This window comes from Pisolithus orientalis (genome assembly GCF_024613125.1).
Source record: "Pisolithus orientalis strain OTSU chromosome Unknown F5J12scaffold_1, whole genome shotgun sequence".
Lineage (NCBI taxonomy): Eukaryota > Fungi > Basidiomycota > Agaricomycetes > Boletales > Pisolithaceae > Pisolithus > Pisolithus orientalis.
Genome location: NW_026260782.1, coordinates 897860 through 921889, shown reverse-complemented (window position 1 = coordinate 921889; position 24030 = coordinate 897860). Strand labels below are relative to the sequence as shown.

General features: G+C 50.2%; 13 protein-coding genes across 13 annotated transcripts; 7 read left to right on the top strand and 6 right to left on the bottom strand.

The window, feature by feature from the left end:
* Position 1: 1 nt before the first annotated feature.
* F5J12DRAFT_13195 (xylitol dehydrogenase) lies at positions 2 to 1913 on the top strand. The gene is made up of 11 exons (XM_051738085.1): positions 2 to 196; positions 260 to 298; positions 355 to 371; positions 431 to 490; positions 554 to 590; positions 645 to 745; positions 814 to 939; positions 990 to 1388; positions 1441 to 1527; positions 1583 to 1656; positions 1708 to 1913. Exons 1-11 carry the CDS (start codon positions 124 to 126, stop codon positions 1826 to 1828), a joined length of 1134 nt encoding a protein of 377 aa, XP_051605600.1. The 5' UTR covers positions 2 to 123; the 3' UTR covers positions 1829 to 1913.
* Positions 1914 to 1917: 4 nt separating this feature from the next.
* Positions 1918 to 3486, top strand: F5J12DRAFT_13240 (uncharacterized protein). The gene is made up of 5 exons (XM_051738087.1): positions 1918 to 2071; positions 2121 to 2197; positions 2248 to 2339; positions 2406 to 2464; positions 2521 to 3486. The coding sequence occupies exons 1-5, from the start codon at positions 2006 to 2008 to the stop codon at positions 3469 to 3471; spliced, it is 1245 nt and encodes a 414-aa protein (XP_051605599.1). The 5' UTR covers positions 1918 to 2005; the 3' UTR covers positions 3472 to 3486.
* Positions 3486 to 6157, bottom strand: F5J12DRAFT_13349 (P-loop containing nucleoside triphosphate hydrolase protein). The gene is made up of 4 exons (XM_051738092.1): positions 5895 to 6157; positions 5533 to 5848; positions 4807 to 5480; positions 3486 to 4759 (listed from the first exon to the last, which is right to left on the bottom strand). The coding sequence occupies exons 1-4, from the start codon at positions 6028 to 6030 to the stop codon at positions 3501 to 3503; spliced, it is 2385 nt and encodes a 794-aa protein (XP_051605598.1). The 5' UTR covers positions 6031 to 6157; the 3' UTR covers positions 3486 to 3500.
* Positions 6158 to 6193: 36 nt separating this feature from the next.
* Positions 6194 to 7267, top strand: F5J12DRAFT_791317 (Isoprenylcysteine carboxyl methyltransferase family-domain-containing protein). Its single transcript, XM_051743879.1, has 5 exons — positions 6194 to 6538; positions 6591 to 6710; positions 6757 to 6886; positions 6948 to 7078; positions 7131 to 7267. The coding sequence occupies exons 1-5, from the start codon at positions 6229 to 6231 to the stop codon at positions 7217 to 7219; spliced, it is 780 nt and encodes a 259-aa protein (XP_051605597.1). The 5' UTR covers positions 6194 to 6228; the 3' UTR covers positions 7220 to 7267.
* On the bottom strand, positions 7268 to 8333 carry F5J12DRAFT_791315 (ribosomal protein L6, alpha-beta domain-containing protein). The gene is made up of 5 exons (XM_051743878.1): positions 8243 to 8333; positions 7832 to 8095; positions 7675 to 7779; positions 7513 to 7621; positions 7268 to 7460 (listed from the first exon to the last, which is right to left on the bottom strand). Exons 2-5 carry the CDS (start codon positions 8093 to 8095, stop codon positions 7360 to 7362), a joined length of 579 nt encoding a protein of 192 aa, XP_051605596.1. The 5' UTR covers positions 8243 to 8333; the 3' UTR covers positions 7268 to 7359.
* Positions 8334 to 8554: 221 nt separating this feature from the next.
* F5J12DRAFT_711762 (uncharacterized protein) lies at positions 8555 to 11053 on the top strand (the record flags this gene model as incomplete). The annotated part of the gene is made up of 7 exons (XM_051740726.1): positions 8555 to 8848; positions 9160 to 9432; positions 9481 to 9624; positions 9676 to 10157; positions 10212 to 10407; positions 10460 to 10708; positions 10769 to 11053. The coding sequence occupies 7 exons, from the start codon at positions 8555 to 8557 to the stop codon at positions 11051 to 11053; spliced, it is 1923 nt and encodes a 640-aa protein (XP_051605595.1).
* Positions 11054 to 11323: 270 nt separating this feature from the next.
* On the top strand, positions 11324 to 12780 carry F5J12DRAFT_710458 (PIN domain-containing protein; the record flags this gene model as incomplete). Its single annotated transcript, XM_051740649.1, has 5 exons — positions 11324 to 11491; positions 11546 to 11700; positions 11754 to 11904; positions 11956 to 12079; positions 12134 to 12780. The coding sequence occupies 5 exons, from the start codon at positions 11324 to 11326 to the stop codon at positions 12778 to 12780; spliced, it is 1245 nt and encodes a 414-aa protein (XP_051605594.1).
* Positions 12781 to 12928: 148 nt separating this feature from the next.
* F5J12DRAFT_711009 (glycosyltransferase family 32 protein) lies at positions 12929 to 14563 on the top strand (the record flags this gene model as incomplete). The annotated part of the gene is made up of 2 exons (XM_051740677.1): positions 12929 to 13215; positions 13273 to 14563. 2 exons carry the CDS (start codon positions 12929 to 12931, stop codon positions 14561 to 14563), a joined length of 1578 nt encoding a protein of 525 aa, XP_051605593.1.
* A 267-nt stretch (positions 14564 to 14830) lies between these two features.
* Positions 14831 to 16715, bottom strand: F5J12DRAFT_902005 (MFS general substrate transporter; the record flags this gene model as incomplete). The annotated part of the gene is made up of 9 exons (XM_051748240.1): positions 14831 to 14994; positions 15049 to 15465; positions 15516 to 15949; positions 16001 to 16084; positions 16138 to 16245; positions 16300 to 16324; positions 16382 to 16499; positions 16557 to 16609; positions 16664 to 16715. 9 exons carry the CDS (start codon positions 16713 to 16715, stop codon positions 14831 to 14833), a joined length of 1455 nt encoding a protein of 484 aa, XP_051605592.1.
* A 166-nt stretch (positions 16716 to 16881) lies between these two features.
* On the bottom strand, positions 16882 to 19916 carry F5J12DRAFT_791285 (tRNA pseudouridine synthase D). Its single transcript, XM_051743877.1, has 9 exons — positions 19572 to 19916; positions 19002 to 19524; positions 18785 to 18947; positions 18365 to 18731; positions 18231 to 18310; positions 17908 to 18182; positions 17646 to 17853; positions 17378 to 17594; positions 16882 to 17326 (listed from the first exon to the last, which is right to left on the bottom strand). Exons 1-9 carry the CDS (start codon positions 19868 to 19870, stop codon positions 16981 to 16983), a joined length of 2478 nt encoding a protein of 825 aa, XP_051605591.1. The 5' UTR covers positions 19871 to 19916; the 3' UTR covers positions 16882 to 16980.
* Positions 19902 to 20980, top strand: F5J12DRAFT_791279 (humps family-domain-containing protein). The gene is made up of 3 exons (XM_051743876.1): positions 19902 to 20168; positions 20225 to 20336; positions 20387 to 20980. Exons 1-3 carry the CDS (start codon positions 19983 to 19985, stop codon positions 20944 to 20946), a joined length of 858 nt encoding a protein of 285 aa, XP_051605590.1. The 5' UTR covers positions 19902 to 19982; the 3' UTR covers positions 20947 to 20980.
* Positions 20981 to 22741, bottom strand: F5J12DRAFT_791266 (eRF1 domain 1-domain-containing protein). Its single transcript, XM_051743875.1, has 7 exons — positions 22620 to 22741; positions 22476 to 22570; positions 21687 to 22419; positions 21576 to 21631; positions 21412 to 21528; positions 21253 to 21359; positions 20981 to 21204 (listed from the first exon to the last, which is right to left on the bottom strand). Exons 1-7 carry the CDS (start codon positions 22659 to 22661, stop codon positions 21068 to 21070), a joined length of 1287 nt encoding a protein of 428 aa, XP_051605589.1. The 5' UTR covers positions 22662 to 22741; the 3' UTR covers positions 20981 to 21067.
* Positions 22742 to 24030, bottom strand: F5J12DRAFT_791259 (thioredoxin-like protein; the record flags this gene model as incomplete). Its single annotated transcript, XM_051743874.1, has 6 exons — positions 23521 to 24030; positions 23374 to 23460; positions 23243 to 23318; positions 23055 to 23188; positions 22923 to 22999; positions 22742 to 22866 (listed from the first exon to the last, which is right to left on the bottom strand). The coding sequence occupies exons 1-6, from the start codon at positions 23739 to 23741 to the stop codon at positions 22745 to 22747; spliced, it is 717 nt and encodes a 238-aa protein (XP_051605588.1). The 5' UTR covers positions 23742 to 24030.

The following is a 24030-nucleotide window of genomic DNA, read 5'->3' as shown; positions in this document are numbered from 1 at the left end:
CGTTGGTCGGAATCAGCGGCATGCCCGGACCGTGCAGTGCAGTCCATTGAGTTATTATCTCTGTCGCCGCTCTCTCAGCCCTGTCTGCACGCTTGGATCACTTGCTGGATCCATCTCAACATCATGTCCGACAACTTATCGTTCGTCTTGAAGAAGGTTGACACTGTGGCATTTGAACAGAGACCGATCCCAGATAGTGAGCAGTTGCCTACCAACAGGGGTTGACTTGTGTCTTCGGGCAATCTGATCTGTCGAACAGTCGGTTCCCATGACGTCCTTGTCGAGGTGAAAAAAACCGGTGAGCCTAAGACCTTCCATTTGACGTTTACTACATATCTCTCACAATTGGCGTAGGGATTTGCGGATCGGATGTGAGTGAACGCACCTTCGTCTCTACAATTCAAGATAATTGACGATCCTTCGACTCAAGGTTCACTATCTCGTGCACGGTAGAATTGGCAAGTATGTCCTAGAAAGCGGCAAAGACATGGTCAATTTCTCTCTCTTGTATAAGTATTTCCGCCCTACACAACCATACTTATGCTGCCCTCAGGTCCTAGGACATGAGTCCTCCGGCATTATCGCCAAAGGTGATGTCCCGCCTAGAAAGACTCCTGTGACTGCTATACCAATATCTTGCACAGTTGGTCTGCTGGTCTCCCATTTGAAGCCCGGAGATAGGGTGGCTATCGAGCCTGGAGCTACTTGCAGGACTTGTGGCGCCTGCAAGGAGGGACGATACGAGGTATTTCAGCATTCGTACGGTAGAAAGACCTCGGTCCTACTGACAGATCTACCACGCGTAATGTCAAGCTTTGCCCCAATATCAGATTTGCTGCTACTCCGCCTTTTGATGGGACACTTGGGAGATATTATGCTGTGCCCAGCGACCTCGTCTACCCTTTACCATCTGAACTCAGTCTTGAGGACGGCGCCATGGTATGTAATTTGCCGATGCTTGTTGTGCGAAACTCGGTACACTTGTCCAGATCGAACCTTTGTCTGTAGCTGTCCACGCTGTTGTCAGGCTCGGAAATTTCAGGACCAATCAGTCTATTGCTGTCTTTGGGTGCGGTCCAGTTGGACTCCTATGCATGGCTGTTGCCAAAGCTTTCGGAGCGTCTCGCATCATCGCTATCGATATTATCCCACATCGACTCGAGTTTGCAAAATCCTATGCCGCCACAGACGCATTTCTGCCTCCACCGCTAGAGCAAGGTGAAACAAATGTCAAATTTTCCGAGCGAGCTGCTGCTGCGATGAAGGCTGAGCTCGATATCGCTGAACAAGGTGCTCAAGGCATTGATCTCGTGGTTGATGCCTCTGGGGCCGAAGTTTCCATTCAGACGGGTATCAGAATAGTCAAGTCAGGAGGCACTTATATACAGGTGGGACATTTTCTAAGACTAGGTGGTGTTTGGTGTAAATGTCATTCGGCAGGTCGGAATGGGCCGACCAGAGGTCACTATAAACGTTGATATAGTGTTGTCTAAGCAGTTGATTATGAAGGGTTCCTTCAGATATGGTGTGGGTACTGCGCATCACTCCTTTCTGGCAGCTGCTGTATTCGGCTCCCTACCAGGCCGGTGATTATCCTCTCGCGATCTCTCTGGTAGCACAGGGAAAGGTGGACCTGAGGCCTTTGGTTTCGCACAGGTAATCTTCGTCTCCAATCATTAAGTATGGTTTCCAATGACCGCCCGTCAGGTTTCCGTTCCAAGATGCTCTCCTTGCCTTTGAGACGACTCGCCATGGAGAAGGTAGCGATGGGAAAGGCGTAATCAAAACCATAATATCTGGCCCCGATGTGAAGGTTGATGAACTGTGAGGGCAGAGATATAGATTCTGGAGGGCTTCCAAGAGGGAGCGGAGAGTTACTAACAGTTGAATTACTTTGGCCATCCTTGGGGATGCATTTCTTGTGTGAGACGATGTATTGGTCTTCGCGTTGTAAATTACGTCATGTAGTAGGTGCCTGCGTTCGTTCTGCTCACACCTCACCGAAATGACGTTCCGCTCGAGAAATGCTTATTATTTGCGTATTTCATCCACCGTCGTCTTGCCGCTATACGTGGGCTACCCGATCTGATATAGTGTTTTCCGTACTGAACTTAGGACAGGTCTACCTTGATGACCAACACCTGGATTGGATGTCAGACAGGGTGTTACAACACGTCGTGTCCGATCTCCAACCGTTGTTTGTCCTTCCTCATGCATCTTTTGCATCGTTCAGACCAGTCTTTGCAGGATTGTTCCGAAACTTCAGGCGGAAAGAGACACTCATTTCGGACTTGGGGCTGCATCAGGGAAGAGGAGCACGGTTGAAGTTCACCGGGGCGGTATGTTCTCTTGCTACTGCCATTTAATTAAGGTCTCGTTCATCAAAAGTCCTTGGTTTGAGCCAGACTTTTATCAGTTTGCTTATTTCTTTCGGAAGATCGAGCCTCATGCTGTCGTTATCAAAGTACGTACCACATCTTAGCCATGTCAGGTTGGAGTTGAGAGAATATGTCAACACAGTCGAGGCAATTCATCGCGGCGCCAGCTCGGTTGCAGACACGTCCTGAAGTCGTCTCAGAGGGAGGCCATGCAAACCAGAAGAGGAGGAGGGGTGCTGATCAGGGAAGTCGTAAAAGACGGAAGACCAGAGTCGAAAGTGAATTCCCAAGTTCACCTGCTGAGACTGGTGAAGATGATGGTATCAGTTTACACCAAATGGCACCGCGGCTCTCGCAGAGGGTGGGCCTCACGACCCCCGGTGCATATCGCGAAGAGGGAGACGAGGTTCTTGTCAGCGGTGACGACGCAGACTCTAGTGAACCATTGGGTTCGGCCTACACCACTGAATCGTTGCCACGCAACGAGCTCGACTTAACTGAGCGATCAGCCAGCATAGAGGTCGCTGGAGAGACTACAGCAGTTGGGAATCGCGGAGACGTGGACATATCGACAGAAGATGTTCCCCAGTGTGAGATACTAGGTGCCTCCGAAATCGATCTTACTATGGAGGGAGACGAGGAAGAGGAAAAGCCAAAGCCAATATTGAAGCTCAGCTATCAATCCCTCAACATCTCCAGTCATTGTCTCTGTGTAGTGGTGGAACCCTGGCCCTCACAGCACCCCACTGTCCCGTTACAGCCTATCCCACCCGTGTCAGCGGTACCACGCTCGGAAGCAAGCATTGGGTCAGGCACGGACGAGGATATTTCGTTGCAGAGAGGACGGACACCGCTGTTCCTTCCAGAATGTGATGAAGTGACCGACCTAAACAGAGCACGTCTACCAGTGCCTCTCTTCGATGCTGACTTTTGCCAGGCAGATGACAATGGCTATGACAGTAATACGCTCATGAATTTCAGTCAAGTACTGAACGCTACAGGTCATACAACTGTGGCTTTCGCCGAGGACGACGATGATATGGAAGGAGCTGTGTTGTTTGGGGATGCAGACGAAGTGCGGGAGTTTTCGTGATCTTGAATTGCGTTCAGCCACTGGGAATGTTATGCGCGGCCGAGTTCTCGTAGAATTGCCGATTTGCGAGATTCTGAGACCTCCCGAAAACCGGCGTTCGTCATGTTGAAAGTACCATGGCCTGCAGATAATGCCCGTAACCGTGTTGAGTAATCTAGCATCTGGCTCAAAGGGGCCACAGCGTGGACGGTCAGCTTTGAGCGAGGGATGCCCGCGATGAGAGCGGAGGACGCAGATGAGGGTGATAATTCCACAGGCGGGATGTATGTCGTGTCTGCGTTCCATCGACCCGCTCCACCTTCGTTCCCGACGGCGGTTGTGTCGGAGGCAAGATCCAAAACCTCCCCTCCACTGTCCATGATGTCCTTGACAACTTTACCAATGGTATCTTCGTGTACAGAGATCCTCAACTTGATGTAGGGCTCTAAGATGGGTCCCATTCTTGCACGTTTTAGGATATTTCTCATAATAGCAGAACTCGCGCCAGCGAGTATAGATGAAGGGGCGTCTCGTGGTAAATTGAATGCCATTATCTGAACCTTGACGTGCGAATATGGAAGCAAAGTGTGGGGAGAGCTGGAGAGTGCACTTGAGATTCCACGAGCCAAATTTGTTAGTGGGTGAAGTTGGTTGGGAGACGCATCCGGTGCGATCAAAGGGTTACCCTTGTTGTCAAGTACTAGGTTTCCTTCAAATGCTGGATCGCCCTGCTCGCCCGCCGCGAGCGGCGAGATTGACAAGGAAACTCTGGCTGTGACGACTTTACCTGAAACCTCGGTAGACCACTCTTGAAGGTCCGAAGACATATTCGAGTCGACTGACTCTCGGTAGCTTACTTGGCGTCTGCCAAACTCGAAATCTGCTCGCCACTCTTCCCTCAGTCGACCCTCGATGATTTCCAAATGTAAAGCCCCAAGTGCGTGAATAAGGATCTGACCATCCTGAACGTCCATGCGCACCGACGGATCCGTTCGAATCAATGCTTGTATGGCCTCCTGGACTGGCTCCAGGTCAGAGTGGGAATTTGGCATTACGGAGACCGACATAACAGCAGGTGGAAGAACAACACCCCGCATCGACTGGGTGGTGGCAATTTTTCCTTGTCCCCGCCCGGACACCAACGTATCACCAGTCCGAGTGAAGCGCAGGCCCAGGAGGACCCCTACGGATCCGTATGGAAGATAATCGACTTCTTGGGCCTCGGATGCATAAAGCAGGAGTAGTTTGGACACTTTCTCCTTTTGCCCCGTATTCACGTTGAACAGCACACTTTGATTCCTCAGACGTCCTGTATAATGAGTTACGATGTCGAAATAAATATGACATCCTGCATACCTGAGTAGACGCGTACAAACGTCATCCATCCCTTACGCTGGTCCCAAGCGACTTTCCATGCGAGTAGGCGTAAAGGTCCATTCGCATCTTCATCTTCTATCCGCACGTCAAGAGGACTTGCTAGTAATTCCCCAACGTAGTCCATTACCAGTTCCGTTCCAACGCCTTTCGAAGCGGAACCGCAGAGGACGGGTAGGACTTGGTTCCTCAGGGTAGCCCTGCGCAAGGGCGGTATGATATCCTGGGGTTGAATCTGGAGATACGATGACGGTTCAGAAGGAAGCGCCAGTAACTTGTCCATGAGTTCCTCGGAAAACATTGCAAGATTCTCTAGGAGTGCCACACGTGCAGGTATTAAATGAGGAATGACGGGGTGTTCTTTCGGCAGTAATCTAGCTAGATCAACCGAGTCTAGAGATAGCGGGAGGGAATGGACCCTGCATTCGCCGTCCACGGCCCACTCCCATAACTGCCATTTGACGAGATCTATGAGACCTACAATTCCCGGTTCAGCGCGCGCGTAGTCATCGGGTTTCACGGAAGCGATAGGAAGGGTGACCGCCAGTGGGTTAGAGTGAAGCCCATGTGCAATTAGTGATATTAAAGATGCTCTAAATGATGCTCCTGGCCGATCGAGTTTATTCACGAATACTAATCTGGATGTTACGTTGTATCTGCAGGAATGTGAGGAGTGGAGGTGAGCAGAGTTGCCGAACACGCGCCTACCTTGATAACTGTCCCCATACAGCTTTAGTCTGAGCTTCGACGCCCTCTACGGAATCGATCAATACGACCGCACCGTCAACTACGCGACTCGCGCTTTCGACTTCCATTCCAAAATCAGCGTGGCCTGGCGTGTCAATAAGATTAAAGGTCCAGTGCTTCCACTTGACCGGTACGCTTGCGGATTGTATCGTTATTCCTCGCTCCCTCTCAGCAGGCAGGAAATCGGTGATGGTACTTCCGGTATCGACCGAACCGGGGGATGATATGTAAGAGGATTTATGTAGAATAGACTCGGTTAGAGTAGTTTTTCCCGAATCTGAAACCCGTGAGCTCGTAACAGAATGAAAAGTGGGTGTTCATACCAATATGAGCGACCAATGCCATATTCCTGATGCCCGAAGGTTCGTCATGAGGCTCGGAGGCGAAACCTCGCGCAATGGAGACGAGCCTCCGAGAGGCGATTCTGTTACATCGCAAAGCGTAGAAAGAATGTATCATAACCCTACTGGGACCGCAACGTGCTTCGTATCAGTCTCAAAGCCGTTATTCGTGGTGGATTGGAGATGCCAGTGGACGTTTTCAAGAAAGAATAATGCGTGGCACGCAGGGTAATAAGACATACAATAAACCTAAATAGCGCTACAGTACTATTATTTGCCTGTTGCAACATGACACTTTGGTCCACCTACTACCGTCATGACGGAGCCAGACAGCTTTGACGAGCGACTACGGCAACGTGCAAATCGCAGCCACCTTTTGGATACAATCCCAGTCGACCTAGAACCTCACGGTAACATTCCAAACACGCCGCTGGCAGCATCTACGATATCATTCGCACTTGGTGCCCTCTTCTCGCTTGGAACAGCGCTATTCCTCTCTGGTAGCCATGTTTGCCCTTGGTGGGCGACATACCAGTTAGGCTTTTTCCTCGCTGCATGGTCTGCCTTTCATTGGGGTGAGTTCGCAGTAACGGCAGGATGGAACCGAGACAAATGTAGTGTAGACTGTGAGTTCTTTTTCTCCATCTGCCATGCTCTGTATACATACGTCTGTGCCAGCCTTTTTATTGGACAATGGTGCCACCTATCATGTTGCAAATGGCAGCGCGTTAGTGGAATACCTCATCACTCTCTACTTCAAGCCTTCCTTGAAGACGTTTCCTTACATATCCCAACTTGGTACGTTTTGCTTGCTTCACATAGCTCAAATATCCAACGCCAGAAGGAATCGCCCTCGCATTAAGCGGTCAGATTCTGCGGACAGCAGCAATGATTTATGCATCTACTAACTTCTCACACTCCGTCGCATTCCGAAAGAGGGAGTCGCACAAGCTTGTCACAGACGGAGTTTACTCGTAGGAGCTAGTTTTTCTATCTGTAGTTGACCCTTACCAACCCTCTTCTTTTGTTGATTAGGTGGTCCCGACACCCCTCGTATGCAGGGTTCTTCTACTGGGCCTTGGGGACCCAACTGGTGCTGCAAAATCCGGTTTGCTTTATCGGTTTTGCAATGACTTTGTGGCGGTTTTTCTCTCGCAGAATTCGAGGTACGTGTATCGGCATAGTGAACCCCGCGTAATTCTGAACCTGTTAAATCAGCTGAGGAACGAGCATTAGTCCAATTCTTTGCCGAGGACTATCATGCATATAGACGACGAGTTGGCACTCGAATACCATTCATTCCCTAGTTACCCCAGTGTAACTCTCATTCATAGTAAATTTATCACACAACTGAGAGCACGGGAAGGCATGAAATGCATGATCATGTACATGGTGAAGATCAAGACAATAGTATGAATTTTCATGTGGCAAAGCATGGCATTCACATCTAATCTTGGATGATGGTCCTCCGTTCGGACACGTAGATACCATCCAAGAATTTACGGATATCCTTGTTCCGTACTCTGCAGGAACCCTGGATAGAGGCAGCTGCGAGACATGGATTAGTGGGACTTGGTGACGGGCAATAAAAGACAATTACCTGATTGTGAGACGTTTTCGATATCGTTGCCTTCGAGGATGAGTTCGTCTTTCTGAGCCTTGGACTCTGATATCGTAACACCATCCAACATCTTGACATGGCGAACAGTCTGGTGCAAGGAGTCAGGCAATCCTTCTCTTCTCCGAAAGACGACTAGACTACCTTCTCCCCGAGGAAATTACGGATCTCCAATGACTGTCCTTGTTCTTGGATAATACAGTTGACGGGGAAGTGCGCGTACACGGCACGCATTTTGTATTGGAAACCCTGTACGAGTCAGGTGAGACTGTGTTGTCTATCCCGCAACATTTGGACATGCCTTCGTCACCCCAATGACCATGTTGTTAATAAGACTTCTGATGGTGCGCAAGCATGCAATATGCTTTCGGCCACCTTTCCAGACAGCCAGGGTAACTTTAATCTTGTCCTTCCCAGCCTTGACTGCCCGGATATCCATGTCAACATGGCGAACGTTTTTCGTGAGTGTTCCACGGGGACCTGTGACCTTGATAACACGAGACTTGATCTCGACAGTCACGCCTTCAGGAATGTCAAGCTCTTCGGTCTTGAGGATGTCACGCATCTGGCAAGATACCATGTCAGTTCGAAGTGCATCCCAGAGCGGGCGATCACATCCATCCCAGTCTGCTGGATGCGCGACCCATCAGGCGGACAGAACAAGGGGGGTTCCTGCATGTCTGCAGTACTGACACGGCCGGGGGACACTTACTTTGCAATTGTGGGTAGTCTTGAGGTCGCTCCGCTGGCCCTGGTGTTGTGCTGCAATGCGTTGGTGCGCGGACCTTCGGCAGATTGCGATCGGAGTCTAAAAATGCCCATGGCGGTGATTTGTCCACGAGTGGCATTGCTCTTCTTTACCTTCATCCACCATCATCGTTTCGTTGGAGTCGCGAGTTTTCTTCACCTGAGTGCGAAATTGTTAAAAAATCAGTTTCTCTGTCGCATTTGTCGGTGGATCCTAGGTGAAAACCGTGTCTCTTTTGCGAGCTTTGGCATTTCAGCACCTAAGCATTTTTACGCAATGTCGTCGATGTACTCCCAAGTACCTGCTTATTCCCAAGGAATCTACCCTCCTACTCCAGGGTATCAACAGCCTGCCGGTCTATCATATCCCTACCATCAACTTCCGTCTACCCAACCGCAAGCGCCTGTTTACCATGTGGATCCGAATTCATTCCGTCGTGATTTTGCGACTCGTCTTGCAGAACTCACCATAAACTCTAGACCCATCATCCAGTCTTTATCGATGTATGCTCAAGAATACTCCAGGTGGGCAGATATAGTTGCACAATGCATCCACACGCATATTCGCAGGGTGAGCTCTTCTGTTCCTTTTGCACTGGCCTTTACTCTTTCACTCGGCGGGATGGGACGGACCAGCGTCTGCATGGGCACGGGCTTATGTCGTTCGAGACTATGTAATTAGACATCTCGTCGTGTAGTTTTTGTTGAGCAAAGAGTAATCCCTCATGGCCCAATATGCGGCCACCGCTGCCACCAGCGGCGAGAGGACGATCCCATGAGAATTTGCTCCGCGCCGTCCTTCGTTTTTGTTTTTTTTGTTCTTTTCGCGAGTTGTCCCGATGTGCTGACTCATCTTGCTGCTTTTGGTTTGTTTGTCATCAGGTCCCTCCGTGGATGAAATTGCCTGCGTTTTACCTCCTTGATGCAATATCCAAGAACGTCTTCGAACCTTATGCACGCCATTTCGCGACATTCGTCATATCCTTGTTTCTGGAAACTTACCAGCAGGTTGACCAGCCCACCCGCAGCAAAATGGAAGAGATGTTGATCACCTGGCGAACCGGCGCACCGAACAGCAAGGAACTTTTCGGTGTTATCACACAACTGTCCATCGAACGAGGTATATGGGGTGGTGACTCGTCCTCTCCTGCAGATGTACGTTTCATGTTCCTCAAGTCGTACTGTCACTCATCCCATCCCAAGGCATCGTCTCCAACGTACCCCAGCACTATCTCGAAAGCGCAGGTACTTAGCGAACTCGAGTTCACGTTGGGCCAGAAAGATAGGGCACTACATGCCAACCCTTGGGATGTTGCAGTTCAGAAGCACGTTGAGGTTCTGCATCAGGTAAGGTGATATCAATTCGCCTCACGTATGATGCTTATGCATGATTGCCAGCTCCGTAATCTAGTAGAAGCCGGCGTCTCCCAGGATGAATTACGACAGATCCTTAACCAATTAAGGTCACTTACACGTACAACGCCCCAAGTACAACCCCCGCCTTCCTCGTCTTACCCCTCGCATCCAACCCAGTCTACACATACTCGCTCATATCCTCATTACCATGGAGCTCCTGCGGCACCCTCCACATATTCTCATCAGTCTGAACAGCCTAAACCGGTTGATGTATCTACTCTTCTTCCAGCGGCTTCGTCTGTTCCTTCAACATCTCCCCTCCCCTCGACTAACATAACAACACTATACAATGCTTTGCTTAAGGCAGGTGTCGTCTCCGCGGGTGGTGCATCGTCTACAAATCACCTACACGAAGTCAAACCTCCCGAAACCAACACTGCTGAGTACAGTAGAGATGCCAGCCGCGCGTATAGGAAAGCCGTCTTAGCAGAGAAGGTCAAGCTCACTACAGCGGATATTTTAAAGTGAGTGGTGCATTTTCTTTCCAGGTGCTTGTCAGTGACTGACCATTATCCCAGAAAACGTTCGTCTGTTGTCGACCTCTTATATAACAGACTGCCTGTGCAATGCAAACAATGTGGATTGAGGTTCAGCCATGATCCCTGCGGTAAGAAGCAGATGGACGATCACTTGGACATGCACTTCAAGCAAAACAGCGGGGTCGGGCAAAATGTTGGCCGGGGACACAGCAGATGTTGGTTCGTTAGTCTGGAGGTATGTATTTCGAATTCTAGCTGTCCCCAATGCCAGCTCAATGGATTTCTAGGATTGGACAAGGCAAGGTACTATTGATGTGAAAGGCAAGGGACGGGTCGATGGCCCACGATCCCTCTCTAAGAAACTTGTGGATGCAGCGCAGCGAGATGCGGAGCTTCGTGCTCAATTTGTTGTGGTGCCACCTGGTGATGAGGCCAAGTCAATATATTGTCCGATATGTAAGGAGATTCTGAAGTCCGAATTCCTGGAAGATGACGAAGAGTGGGTGTGGAGAAATGCGATTAGAAAAGATGACAAGGTATGCGCACATTCTTTTCCGCTTGGCGTCCTTTGCCTCTGTTACTTACTTTGTTTGTAGATCTATCATGCTACATGTCATTCTGAGGCAGCGACTTCGGCACTCAGTCTGGCTGCTCGTTTGCGCAATGATGGGTCCAGCCGTAGTCGATCTCGAACTCCTGAGGTCTCTGCATTGCGTTCTACCCCGCCGAGAAGTACGGCTACTGGCCCGTGCAAATCCCAATCAGCTTCACCTGACACGAAACGTGCAACGCTTAAGCGCAAGGTTGATGATGAGGGTGGATTACCAAGTGCAGTATCAGATGGTACGCCAGCGGCAAAGAAGCTCGCTCTTGCAGTGTGAAACGAGTGACACTCGCATAATGTTCATTACCATTCAATCATCAAATCATTTTTATTCTATTACATTATTTGCTGAGCATTACTACTACATGGCATCTGTACTACATTGCAAACCATAACCAACAAGCCACTGTCATTAGACGGTTCCACTGTGTGATCCCTGCGCCCTGCAGTGTCGCTTGTGTGGAAGTGACTTTGAACAAGCGTCCATTGTACCAGACCAACCAACTAAAAGTTCTTTGCCTCCCTGACGATGTCTCCCAATACCCATATGGTCCTTCACGGGCAGGGCGTCGCTAAAACGCGTACGTGGCATAATCCCGACTCTATCCAACCACTCAGGGCACTGCACAATATTAATACAGTGCAGGAGATACCCTCGCTCGATGCCACCTTGAAAAGAATTGACGACATCGTGAACAATGATGTTGAAATGGAGGTACGCACCCAATCGACGAACTTTTGCGAATGAGATGTATTCATGGTCATGTAGGGCCCGCTTTCTGAACAATCTACAATTATTGTCATAGATACAAATATTCTGCTCGAATTTCTCGACATCCTACAAACATTCGTGTTGGATATCGAACAACAGAAATTGCCGGTGTTGTTGATCATCCCGGGTGTGGTAATCTACGAACTTGATAGGTACGTTGTATCGACCTTCATTCGTTCTGCCGCACGTCATATTTCCGCCTCAGCCAGAAGAACCGCGACGGACTCTCTTGGTTTGCACGGAGGGCATCAACATGGCTACTAAGCAAGGTAAAAGAGAGGAGAACAGTCAAAGGTCAAGCCCTGGGGGAAACTTGCAAGGCGTCACGAAACTGGAAAAAGAGAGAACCTGGCGAAGTAGAACTCCAAGGCAGGCGCGAGGATGATCACTGACAGTGTGGTGCACAGGAGCTTTGCACGGAAAGGACGAATGACAGTCTCATACTTGACTGCTGTCAGTATTTCTGCCATCAACGACGTACTTTTTTGTGCAGCAAAGACAAGATCCTTGCGGTAGAAGCGGAAAGTACCGGTATGTCCCAAGGCCACGGACTGTGGCGTCGGTAATGACAGAAATACATGCCAGGTATACCGACAATATTCCCTCATCGAAGCTCTTTCTGCAGCCGGGACATAGCGCATGCAGTGTTCGATCAAGCAACTGCAAAGATGTTCAGCGGGTATTACCCTGTTTACAGCAATGAATCCATGGAACAGGTTGGGCCTATAGCGACGCTGGATGAAGACGGCATGGATGTCGATGATGATTCCGCAGTGACACAAGCAGTTCGACCGAGCCACCCCCTGGATCTGTTACATCTGCAGGTCATTGAGTACTTCTCCCTGCTTCTCCTGGATCTGGTCGGTGTAGTAGGGAACGGAGAGGTGCAGAGGTTTGGGAGCGGTGATGTCGGATCTCGACACGCGCCGTCATACGCTCGAAAGCACATCTTTTCCTGGACGGCCTCTGATTGCGTGGAATATTTGGATAGCAAAAAGCGGTGTCCGCGATCGAGTCCAAGAGTGGAAGTGTTCCTGATGAAGCCATACGAGGGTCGAGGTTCCCGGCGGGGTCAAGACTGGTCCCGTCGGGACTGGGAGGTAGCGCTGAAAACGCTGGCGGTCATTGGGGAGCAATGGGAAGCAGGCTCCGCCATTCGCGACTCTATACCGGCGGTAGAGTTCCATGTGAGTCGGATATTTTCCATGCCGATGCGGCCGACGGGGCAGTGAAGATGCGACGAGGACGGTGATGGAGTAGTAGAGTACTTATGTGGAGCTAATAGTAACAAACACCGGTTTGGATTAGGTTTTCTACACTAGCAATTAAATAGTATGACATAGCTTTCAACCCTCCGCCACCAGGTTCCCCTCGTCTTCCATGGCAAAGAAACGCGTCATACACTTTGCCCTTGTACTTCTCGGCCTCATCTTGTTGGGAACTGTCCTCGTTCTCTCATCCGTCTCCTACTACCTCGCCATCAATTCCACCGCGTATCTGTCTGAACTCGAGGTTCCTGTGCTGGGCAACGCGACGAGATGGAACGCATCAGAACATGGCATGGTCGAGCGCATACCACGCATTCTCCACCAGACCTGGAAGTCAGAAACTCTCCCATCTCGCTGGAAAGCCGTCTCCGAAGGATGTCGTGAAATGATGCCAGACTAGTACGTCTTACGCCGTGCTGTTCCCTTGCACTTCTTATCCTGTTGTGTTACCCACAGCGACTACATGCTCTGGACAGATGCCAGCTCCAGAGAATTCATTGCAGAACACTACTCTTGGTTTCTCGACACCTTTGATAATTACCAGTTCACCATCCAGCGCGCCGACGCTATCCGTTATTTCGTGCTCCACCATTACGGTGGTGTCTACCTAGACCTCGACATAGGGTGTTTACGACCTCTTGACCCTCTACTCATCTATCCCGTGATCCTGCCTAAAACGATCCCTGTCGGTGTCTCCAATGACCTCATGTTTGCTGAAAGGAGACATCCTTTCCTCGCTCAGACGATCCATAACCTTGTCACGTTTGACCACTCTTGGATCCTAAACTACCCAACGGTGATGTTCTCCACGGGCCCAATGTTCCTTTCGGCACAGTATAGTATCTACACTTCGTCCCACCCCTCCGAGCCCGGGGAACCCAGTGACATTCGCATCTTACCAAAGTCTCTCTATGGAAAAAACGCAAAAGAAAATGAAGCACCGCACTCATTCTTCTCTCACTTCTATGGAAGCAGCTGGCATGCAGACGATGCTGCATTCATCGGGTTTTTGGGCCAGTGGGGAAAGGTTTTGCTCTGGGTTGGGTTGTTTGTCTTGATTTTCGGTGCTTATCGACTCGTCATGCCAAGCAAACCGAGCTACAATCTAAGGAGGATCGGAGGTTACGAAGTTTTGCTGCCCAGATGGAACCAGCGGAATGGTCGCTGGCATCTCGACATGCGATGGTCTTCACTGCCCCCATCTGCCGTTTCGACTCAACCACCATCACCTGCGACTTCCGTGCCGCAGTCCCCCCTAGAAGAACACGTTTCCCTACTTCCATTGCCTTTCGATGTTCGGCCAAACTCACCTGCGTCTTCTTCTGATGCTTCTTCTTTCGAAGCGTTCCCTTCAGCTGGACTTCGGGGAGGCTCTTTGCTCAGCGACGCTGTTCGTCGTCTGAGGGATCGACTTAATATGTTGATTTCCCCCCATACAAGCAACCCAGCTGTTGCCCGTTTGCGGTACAGCAGCAGGCGACAGCGGTCACGAGGAGTGCTATTCTTCCTTCCAGCTATTTTTACCCAATCCCAGGTTGTGGAATTACCTCCACGCAGTCCTCCACCACAGCCCTCCATTTTTCCGGCTTGTGACCTTCCCCCTGAAAAGGTCCGCAACGCAAGTCGAAGTGGGCCCTTGGGTGGAGAAGATGATCCCGGCTTCCGTCAAGGAAGGTCGTACTCTCCGCGACCCCAAACAGACAGTGGCATATCAGACACACTATTCGACGTCGACGTCGAGTCATAGTCATCGCTGCCCACCTTCGTTAGGGACTACCTTACTATTAGCAACGTCTATTGCTATTGCTCCAACTTTGTGAGAGGGCCTCACGAGATACCAAGGTTTGCTGTGGATGCTCGGGTTTTTACGTATGTTCATGCAGGATTCAATTTTACTGTAATTAGCTTTGTTTTTCCCGTCGTGACCTTTACCTTCGATCTCCCATGTTTCCTCGTGCAGCGACGGCATTCTTATAGCATCTACAGTACGCTACGGTACTACGATATTACTTAGCTACGTATCCTTGCGACCTAAATTTACACCAGATTTTCTTACGCTGCTAAGCTCCATGCGAGGTTTTGCAGGCAAGGATGCCATCAACAGCGACAGTGCGATCATGGCCGCCGCGCTAATGGCGTAGGTTGCGGATGGCCCACATGTCCAGTAGGAGGCGCAAGCTTCATAAGCGGACTGTTTCAGTGCAAGTCCCTGTCACAATACTGCGCTCGTACCAAGCAGAGGCCCTATTGCACGGCCTAGCTGACCAGAAGAGCGGAACAAGCCTAGTGCGGTGCCCTTGGCGAGTTGAGGGTGCCCTGCTGGCTCTCCCGTTTCTTCGATAATACCTTCATCACATTGCAAAGATGCGTACGATGTCAGGGAGCTAACAACCGTTGCTGACGTGAAGGCAAGACAAGCAGCAGCAGCCTGAAGTAACCTGATGGCGGTAGTAGGTGATGTAGGGACAAAACGGGGCACTAGAGACAGAAGGAGAAGGCCGATTGCGCAACTGAAGATCCCTCGTCTGGCCATTCTCCCTTCCCCAACTTTGGTGGTTGCTCGGCGTACGTATCCTCCTTGAAGCAGTGCACTTAATATGCCAATCGACCCAATGAGTGCCCCATTCTGACTGTTACTCCAATCAAATACTTGGATCGGAGGTTTAATTTAGCTCTTTTAGCACAAAACGTTGACTTACAATCGAAAGTGAGGAATGGAAGTGTGAATTCCATCCCCGCAAATACACTGAGAAAGAGGAAGTGGAAACGGCGCAATACCTTGAGCAGAGCTAGCCGTGTTTCCGGCGCTGGTGGGGAAAGACACTGCTTTGAGCCTGGGAAAGATTGGTCTGCGATGGGCTTGCGCGCAGTGTTGAGGCGCAGACCACGGGTCTCCGGTAGGAAAAGAAGTAAAAACCCGGTCTCTATCACCAACAATACAATGGTGACAGCGGCTGGCACAGCGCAGATGTTCAATTCTACTCCCATGGAGTGTAAGGACGCAGGGAAAGGCCGAGATGCAAAGTATGCCCCGATGGGAGGACCGATGCAGAAACATAATGCAAACGCGATGCCGACCTGAGCGAGTGCCTTGGAACGTTGAGCAGGCGCCGTTACATCGGAAAGGATTGCTCTAGAGATGATTGAGGCAAGTAACCGTGGATTAGATGGATGGGTCACTCACGTAGCAATTTGAACATTGCCTTCACTAAGTCCACCGATGATTCTGGAGAACATAAAGGACGCGAAGGTGGTTGACTTCATCCACCTTCGTAGGATCCTTTAGCAACATCGTCATTAATAAACTGGTAAGAAGCTCACACCAGTGCGGACAGTATATTCCCGACCATCGTAATGAGGAGGACCCGCCTTCGCCCATACTTCTCGGAGAGTGTGCCAATCCTCGGTGAGACGAGGAACTGGAGAAGGCTACATTACAATAAGCATTGCTATATTAGCAGTTGCGGTGACCAGGGCACGCACGAAAATACTGAACCCATCAGTCCTCCTACACACTTGTAGTCACTCTGTATTCGCACTGGCAGATCAGGCGATGGGCACTTACCCAACAACACTACATCCCATCTTTGCGGATTGCTAGGTGGCTCGTAGAATAAGCCTCTAAGCCATGCGACAAAGCCCAATGTTCGCGGCAGCAAGTTGCGTGGATCTGAACTTTCTCTCTGTGGACGTCGTCAGGACAGTTGTCCGTCGCAAAGTTTTCGTTTCAGCGTGCATACCACGGTATACCACTCAATAATCCGAGGAAACAATGGAAGAGGAATTGTGAATGCTTGGTGAACCGATCAATCCAGGCTGCTCCCCCGTTCGTCCGAACCCGACATACCGAATAGATCCAGCACTAAGGACAGAAACACGACCCTTTCTATGTTCTTCATATCGAAGAAGCGATTCTGCGTCTGCACCATTTGTTGCTGGTTTGACACGGTTGTGCATATGGAGCAACACTCTAATGCAGTGGCATGCGAAGTAACTTGGTAACAAAATTTTGCCACGAGGGCCCCGCTGACTTCCGTGCGTACGGGTTTCAGGGATCTGAGCACTGCTCCGTTACCGCAGGCTGAACTGCAGCTTGAACCCTCTATATGTAAACCGCTAATGTTGTATGGGTAAATACACACGCAGGACCTTCATACATTGCAACTAGTCCAGTTCATACGACGACACGTCCTGTGCCGTGGCAACAGTACCACGGAATAGCTGGTCTTCAGAAGCTTGAGTAAGCCCAGTCTGAAAATGTGAACTCGTCTCTGTCTTCGTGAGCTCCCGCAAAGCCATCGTGGCGTATGCTGCTGTGCCCAACGTCAAGTTAAGTTGCAGAGCAAGGAATTTTCCATCCTCCACTACTCTCGGAGGATCAAATCCAAGGAGGTTGTCCTCATCAGCCTGTGCGAGTGAGACGTCAGGGTCTGTGTATCTGATTGTAGACCACGACAAATTTTTTGGGAGCTGGAAAATCTTTCGATAAGACCCGTTGAGGGTGTACTCTCTTTATCCAGAAGTCAGACCCAAAGTAGGACAGCTACCCGAGTCAACCCACTTTTGTTTCCGAAGGAAGTTGTCTGGGTCCAACCCATCTTTCTTCAGGAATTCCCGATAGCGCTCACCAAGTGAACCACCGGGATAAGCGACATCCCTGCCTGGAAGCGGCATTACCACATCGAAGATAGAGTACTTGTGAGCATTCTCAGTTGTGAGCGTGATGATCTTCGGTGGCACCCATGGCTGCTTTTTCTTGGACCGGGAACTCTGGCCGTCTGACGCAAGACTTGAGTACGGCAGTAGGAATCGACCAAGCATGTAGTCACCTTGTTGGTCAGTAGTTTCATCTGGCATCATACTATCATTCATCTCTTCATCGCTGTCACTGCTTTTTCGAGCTGATGCCTCCTCAAATACAAGGTCTCCGGGAACTGCCCTTTCACAGCCACAGATACGGATGCGCTCCGATACTACAGCGTTCCATACGTATGACTGGTAAGCGTGGATGTACATGAGCCTAAGATTGCGGGGAATCTCGAACGTTTTCAGCTTGTAAAATTCAGTTCCGCCTATGCAACCTGTACTCACTGTTGAAAGTGCACCCAATGCATTTCTGGTTTCCCCTCCCTGTTTCTTGTAACTTTCCAAAATGCATCTCTCTGCTACGACGCGTCGTGGCATAAGAGCAAGAGCACGGTCTAAGTCACGGTCAACAAGCCAGGCTTGACGCGCTTGGACGACATCGGGGTGTTCACCGGGTCGCACTTGGAGGATCAAGGACACCGCTTTGTGCCAATCCGACTTCAACAAGGCCAATCCTATGGTATGTGTAGGGACTGCCGCAGTTCCAAAGCGTTGCATGCCTGACAAAGATTAGCTTTGGTAATTAACCATCCTTCAGAGATGCATACCATAATAATTTATGAAGCCTTTGTATTTTAGACTGTCCATCACTCGTTCCACAGTATCCGGCGCATCGGCCTGCAGATTCCTAGCAATTCTCTTGAGACCACGAACGGGGGCATACAGAAGAAGAAGAGCTAACCGGAGAGTGATTATAAACTCGTTGCCCTTCAGCATGCCCAGTTCAAGCCCGGCCTTGCGGTAGCACATGTCAGTGATGCGGATTCCGTGATCGCCACGCTGAGAAAGGGCATCGCGAACGGATCTACGACCAATCTGGTTGCTGGTTTTCCAGATGTCCTCCACCGTTTTGTTGCCGCGCCGCAGCGAGACTCGTTGAACCGTAACACCGCGCTTGTCCTTTGTTCCAGCCACTCCGAAATCTTTCACGTTCACATGCAAGGTGCGCGAGAGATAGGCTAGTGCATCTTGAGTGTCCCGATTGGTTTTTTGCATCGTGAAATGAATATACGGAGGAAATTCGCCCCGAGGAGGTCGCGCTCCTGGCGCTGCCGAGGGTTTAGGAATTCCCGTTCAGCAACAAAGAATAAGTAGCTCTCACTTTGCCCTCCTCCACTTCCACGCCCCCGTCCTTGTCTCGACCACATAACGATTATTCTGGACCCCTGATCACTAGGAGCTTCCGTTTCTGTCTCAAAACTTCCTTTAAACAGCTCCCGAATTTTCACGTGTACAGCTGTCCTATCGGTCTTTGAACTAATGGGCTGAGATTTGGGTAGGTGCCAGAGCTCTGCAAGACGGTTCATACTTGTACTTACATTGCTGAACACTTTCTCGCTTTGGGAAAGGTCACCGCGGCCTCTCTGTTTCTTGCTCCCTTGCGGGCGCGTATGACGGTCCCGGCCTTGTTTTCCTTGGGAGGGCTGTTCGGAAGACCCCCCGTTGTCGGGTTGTGGGAAGTCATTATTATCATTCACTCGCGGAGGTTCGGGACTTTCGAGGAACATTTTCCGAAGCTGGGCAATTGATTCGTCGGAGAAATAAGGTGATAGCGATGATACGACTGCATCACCCCAGGCCTCTTGATTTGATAGCATAGATACTTGACTGACTGAGCTGCCTGCATGGGTGATTTGGGAGGGCCCTGCTGCCTTCACATCCTCACTACCATCTTTCTCTAATGCCGTTAAGGGTAAAACTTCAGCTTCCATAGACACCTCGGCAGGGGTATCCTGAGATGGGAGGTTTGGGTCTTTTTTTGAGGACGCCGGCTTATCGAGGGTCTTGAGGTGTACCACCTGATGGTCCTGGTCCACCTCGAATACCAAAAAGTCGGTAAACCTTGATTGGTTCATGAGCCGTGTGCACAAGGCAGGCAGGCGTCGTACCTTTGCTTGATGATCCCACAAATTGGAGGAACATCCCGACTGACGTACTCTGTTATACCGACATCACTTTCCAACAGTTGACGAGTTGTGCAGGAAGAGGGGATTGACAACCGGTTGCGCAGAAGGACATGGCTAGATGGCAGGATGCAACTAGGATCGGTGCAATCTGCACCAGTAACGGTGGTGCCCTCGTTCCTTTCGTCGACGTCAGCGGAGGATGCCTCTACTTTGGCTCGCTTTAGTGAACGAAACTGTTCGTCGTCGTTGTCGTCGCGGTCTCGGCTTGTTGATGTAGACATAAGACAGTCAGCTGGCGTGCTTGGCAGATTTGATGCAATCTAATCGGGGGTCACTATAACATACTACAGTTCGAGTCTATACTCATCGCACAAGTACTACTCTCGTCGGGCCATGCCAGCTCCTCATCTTCAAAGCTACAAAAATCGTGCAGCGAAGCACTCTAATCCCGCTGCTCGAGCTCTCCTTCGGTGTATGGAAGCAAAAAAGTCCAACCTCGCTGTAAGCGTCGACGTCACTACGACGAAGGACTTTTTCGATATCATCGAAGCTGTCGCACCATACGTCTGTCTCATAAAGGCATGCCGCTCTTCGTTTCGCAATCATCTCTTGTCCTTACGAGCCCTGGAGAGAAGACACATGTTGACATCCTTGAGGATTGGAATCCTGGCGTAACAACCAGATTGCAACACCTTAGCAGGGAACATAATTTCCTTATCTTTGAAGACAGGAAGTTCGCTGATATCGGTATGGTTTTTCAATAGTACTGTACTACAACACCCTGAGGGGGTTTCTAGGTAACACCGTTGCCCTGCAATACTCCAGTGGTCTCTACAAAATATCTAGCTGGGCACACATTGTCAACGCCCATCCTGTGCCGGGGCCCTCAATTATAACGGGTCTCGCGTCAGTGGGCATGAAATTGCAGGAGGAAAGAGGACTGCTTCTCCTTGCTGAAATGAGCACGAAAGGTGCGCTTACAACAGGAAGCTACACAGTCGAAGCAGTCTGCATGGCCCGGGAACACCGAGACTTTGTCATAGGTTTCATCGCGCAACATCGCATGGAGAGTATAGGTTTGTCTGGGACTGATGACGTCGTTGACGAGGATTTCTTGATCCTTGCCCCCGGTGTTGGATTAGATTCCAAGGGCGATGCCATGGGACAGCAGTATCGCACACCGACTGAAGTAGTGACTCAGTGTGGATGTGACGTGATAGTCGTCGGTCGGGGTATCATTGGAACCGGCCGTGATATCGATGCTGAAAAAGTGAAGGAGCAAGCGCGGAGGTACCAAACTGCTGGCTGGGAAGCGTATGAGAAACGTATTGTAACGAATCAATTACTTGGCGAGTAGGACAGATATTAGAATGACAATTAGAACAAAATCATCTTAGTAAACCCTGTAATCCTCTGTCAACGACTAATAACAAGCGTCCGAAGAGATCGCTAGCGAGGGCTCAAGCGCTTACACCATGTTACCTGAGTTTTACCTCTCCTCCCTCTTCTTTATTCTTCTCCGCTTCCTCGGCTGCCTCCCTTTCCTCCGCCTCTACGACTTCTACATCCAGAGGGAAAGTGAGGATGGCAGCAATGCCCGTTAGCTGGTTGAGTTCTGCAGCAGTTGTCAGGCGTCAGTAACACGCTTAAGTGAGCAACTTACGTTGTCCTGATTCATGCATACTAGAAAAGATTTGCACTTCTCCACCTTTGTGTTGCACGTTTTCCACCAGTGACACGAATTTCTTTCTTGTCTTTGGGTCGCTGGACCTGCGTTTCGTGTTAATATCGATCGTTGGCCAAGATCGAGGCTACGTCACACCGGAAAAGTTCGTCGGAAATTAAAAGTGTACCAATGGCTCCCCGATCTGCTGCTAGACAGACATGATCAGGGCCGTACCAAGCGCGCATTTCGTCTGACGCTAGCATCTTGAAAAACCTACACCGAATGAGCCGGAAGGATCAAGCAGACATCGCATAGCTCACTTGTCCAGAACAATTCCTTCGCGAGCAAACTTCGTCTCCTTTAGCTGAGCAACGATCTACGGAGCCCTGAATTTGAGTGTACTCGAAGGCGTCGCATGATCTAAACCATACCTCCGGGCTTTTCAAGACTTCGATAAGGCTGTGAACGTGAGGACTGCTGACATGAACCTTGACAGTCTTCTCCCGCAGAGATTTGGCCAAAAGCTTATCTCCTCTTCGACTAGCTTCGTTGGTCATCCACGTATAAACAGATTCCCTTACCCACCCCGGGCTAGCAAAGACGATTGCCCGGAGGCTCGGGTTTCCAAAAGGAATATGCCGCACAAAAGCATCGTACACCATAGAATAGAACTTCGTCATCGCTTTCTCGTACTGCGACGAGCCAGGAGCAGACGCCTTGCGCGGTATGGATGTGGATATTCGATGGGTAACCAGTGTCAGATGCTGTGATAGCAAGCAGAATGCCGCGCTGCCTTCCCCGCACACGACTGCACCGACTTCTGCACCCCGCCCGGGGATGCAAGATTCTTCGACGCGGGCGAGAGCAATACTGTCCCAGCCCTCCGACTTCTCGACTCGGATGTCTCGATTGACCTCAATGTCTAGGGTGTGAAACGCGCCAAGTCTTACATACTGATTTTCGGATACTACTTTGCCGGATATATGAAGGACGGCGGTGGATTGCATACTCGGAGTTGAGCTGGATCCTTGGTTTGCTTGATCGGAAGAAGATGACTGTGCACCACCGGATGACGAATACTCCACCTTTGACACCTGAATCTTGAGGTTAAGCTTAACGCGATGAGATTCCGTAGATCCTGTCGCAGATACGTTCTGTACACGGCTGGACACTACGTTGTCGTGATTTTCCACTAATAAAAGCCGGAAGCGAAACCGCACCGAACTGCAGGAGCCTTAACTAGATTATCCTGTTGGATGAGGTTATAGAGGTGCCATATGTCCTCGTTGTCTTCGGGACGGAGGGTGACATATCCCTTGAAACAGTAAGAAAAGGAACTGGTCAGTGCATACCAAATTACCCACTGATCCGTTTCTTTTATCGATGTACTTGCCAACGAGCTTCATGGTCGATTGCAGTGACAAGTGATGAGAGTATCAGTTCGACATACAAGGTTTCTAAATTAGGAACTCTTCCAAAGTATAAGTCCCTAATCATCCAAATCAAAAATATCCTCGTCATCGGCAGCCCTCGTCCGTATATTTCTTCCACTCGCTGGAGAAATAGAGTAAGATAGAGCCCCTAATTGGTCGGCAGCTTTCTGTAGCACACCTAAAAAGTAGAACCAGTGAGCGAGCATCGTGCACAATCGTTAGCTACTAACGTACCGCTCTGAGAAAGTCTGAGTTCAAGTACAGCAGTCTCAAAGATGTCACTGTTCCCAATCTCTTCAAACCCTATGAGACTGAGATCGACTGGTAAGCGTTTGGATGAAGAACGCTGGCAGTGATGATGCTCACCGATCCTTCATCACACCATCCATGAAGGACATGACGCACGGAAGGACCTTAATGCCCAGCCGCTGCACCAGCCACGGCACGTTCTCCGCGAAGACGCGAAGGAAACGCGTTGCGGAATATTTCGGTGCCAATTTCTTGATCGCTTAACCTGGTCAGCCCGAATCATGGAAGGGCTTGCTATTCCTCACGGCTAGATGTTTATCCATGATCTCACAGCGTTTGAAGTTGCTGTGGTAGAAGTGAATCACGCAGCGCGGATCGTGTCTGTTTCGACGCACGGGTAAGAGAGCGAGAATGGGGATTGTCTGCATCGACTCACGCACTTATGCGAATGATCTCCTTCTCATCCACGATTTCTGAATAAGTACCGTAGGCATTGGCTTGCATGTGTTTCAGCTTGTCCACCCTACGCACGAGAGTTGAGTTAAGGACACCGAACACGAAACCTCCAAGTCGCCGCGCTCACTGAAGCCTAAGTTGCTGCAAGCCCCGTTCACGGAACGCGGCATTCTCGTCGTTCTCGATCTCGGCCTCCAATTCAGCAAAGATCGCATCGTCGTCTTCGGGTTCGTCGCGTGCTCGGTTAGCTTCTACCACACGAGAAGCGAGGTCATTCAACTTGGTGTCCATGGTCGGGAGTGGAATGAAGGAGAAACAGAGTTGTTCAGACTGATCAGTGGTTTCCATTTTCGTAGTGCCCCTATCCTAGGTTCCAGCTTTCACATTTGGGCAGGACTGCGTACTGGACATCATTTATATAGTTAAATAGATGCCATGAACCCCATGGACCACGAGATCAACAAAAGGAACAAGCAAGCAGACAACGTCGAGGGCTTTTACCGCGGAAGGGGCCTTCTCACCGAGCTTACTGCAGGATATGCCATGTCGAACGATCTGGTTTGGACGAGTGAGGTTAGTATGAGCGGTCGAGTAGTCGTGTGGTACTTGGTGCAAGCCCAATGACTCTTGCATGAAG

Excerpts from the sequence above, each read along its gene's own strand:
- F5J12DRAFT_791285 (XM_051743877.1), bottom strand. The coding sequence starts at position 19,870 with ATGTCTACATCAACAAGCCGAGACCGCGACGACAACGACGACGAACAG. Across the intron at positions 18,183-18,230 it reads AGGCTTCATAAATTATTATG|GCATGCAACGCTTTGGAACT; the intron begins GTATGCATCTCT and ends AATCTTTGTCAG. Across the intron at positions 17,595-17,645 it reads TGAAACTACTGACCAACAAG|ACGGCCAGAGTTCCCGGTCC; the intron begins GTGACTACATGC and ends GTCTTGCGTCAG.
- F5J12DRAFT_13195 (XM_051738085.1), top strand. The coding sequence starts at position 124 with ATGTCCGACAACTTATCGTTCGTCTTGAAGAAGGTTGACACTGTGGCA. Across the intron at positions 746-813 it reads GCAAGGAGGGACGATACGAG|CTTTGCCCCAATATCAGATT; the intron begins GTATTTCAGCAT and ends CGTAATGTCAAG. Across the intron at positions 1,657-1,707 it reads AGGCCTTTGGTTTCGCACAG|GTTTCCGTTCCAAGATGCTC; the intron begins GTAATCTTCGTC and ends ACCGCCCGTCAG.
- F5J12DRAFT_791266 (XM_051743875.1), bottom strand. The coding sequence starts at position 22,661 with ATGAAGCTCGTTGGCAAGTACATCGATAAAAGAAACGGATCA. Across the intron at positions 22,571-22,619 it reads TCGATAAAAGAAACGGATCA|GGATATGTCACCCTCCGTCC; the intron begins GTGGGTAATTTG and ends TACTGTTTCAAG. Across the intron at positions 21,205-21,252 it reads TATGCATGAATCAGGACAAC|AACTCAACCAGCTAACGGGC; the intron begins GTAAGTTGCTCA and ends CAACTGCTGCAG.
- F5J12DRAFT_791317 (XM_051743879.1), top strand. The coding sequence starts at position 6,229 with ATGACGGAGCCAGACAGCTTTGACGAGCGACTACGGCAACGTGCAAAT. Across the intron at positions 6,711-6,756 it reads TCCTTACATATCCCAACTTG|GAATCGCCCTCGCATTAAGC; the intron begins GTACGTTTTGCT and ends CAACGCCAGAAG. Across the intron at positions 7,079-7,130 it reads TTTCTCTCGCAGAATTCGAG|CTGAGGAACGAGCATTAGTC; the intron begins GTACGTGTATCG and ends CTGTTAAATCAG.
- F5J12DRAFT_13349 (XM_051738092.1), bottom strand. The coding sequence starts at position 6,030 with ATGATACATTCTTTCTACGCTTTGCGATGTAACAGAATCGCCTCTCGG. Across the intron at positions 5,849-5,894 it reads GGCATTGGTCGCTCATATTG|ATTCGGGAAAAACTACTCTA; the intron begins GTATGAACACCC and ends CACGGGTTTCAG. Across the intron at positions 5,481-5,532 it reads GTATGGGGACAGTTATCAAG|ATACAACGTAACATCCAGAT; the intron begins GTAGGCGCGTGT and ends ACATTCCTGCAG.
- F5J12DRAFT_13240 (XM_051738087.1), top strand. The coding sequence starts at position 2,006 with ATGACGTTCCGCTCGAGAAATGCTTATTATTTGCGTATTTCATCCACC. Across the intron at positions 2,340-2,405 it reads GGTTGAAGTTCACCGGGGCG|ACTTTTATCAGTTTGCTTAT; the intron begins GTATGTTCTCTT and ends GGTTTGAGCCAG. Across the intron at positions 2,465-2,520 it reads CTCATGCTGTCGTTATCAAA|TCGAGGCAATTCATCGCGGC; the intron begins GTACGTACCACA and ends ATGTCAACACAG.
- F5J12DRAFT_791279 (XM_051743876.1), top strand. The coding sequence starts at position 19,983 with ATGCCAGCTCCTCATCTTCAAAGCTACAAAAATCGTGCAGCGAAGCAC. Across the intron at positions 20,169-20,224 it reads CATACGTCTGTCTCATAAAG|ACACATGTTGACATCCTTGA; the intron begins GCATGCCGCTCT and ends CCTGGAGAGAAG. Across the intron at positions 20,337-20,386 it reads CAGGAAGTTCGCTGATATCG|GTAACACCGTTGCCCTGCAA; the intron begins GTATGGTTTTTC and ends GGGGGTTTCTAG.
- F5J12DRAFT_791315 (XM_051743878.1), bottom strand. The coding sequence starts at position 8,095 with ATGCGTGACATCCTCAAGACCGAAGAGCTTGACATTCCTGAAGGCGTG. Across the intron at positions 7,622-7,674 it reads GTAATTTCCTCGGGGAGAAG|ACTGTTCGCCATGTCAAGAT; the intron begins GTAGTCTAGTCG and ends TCCTTGCACCAG. Across the intron at positions 7,461-7,512 it reads CGAAAACGTCTCACAATCAG|CTGCCTCTATCCAGGGTTCC; the intron begins GTAATTGTCTTT and ends CATGTCTCGCAG.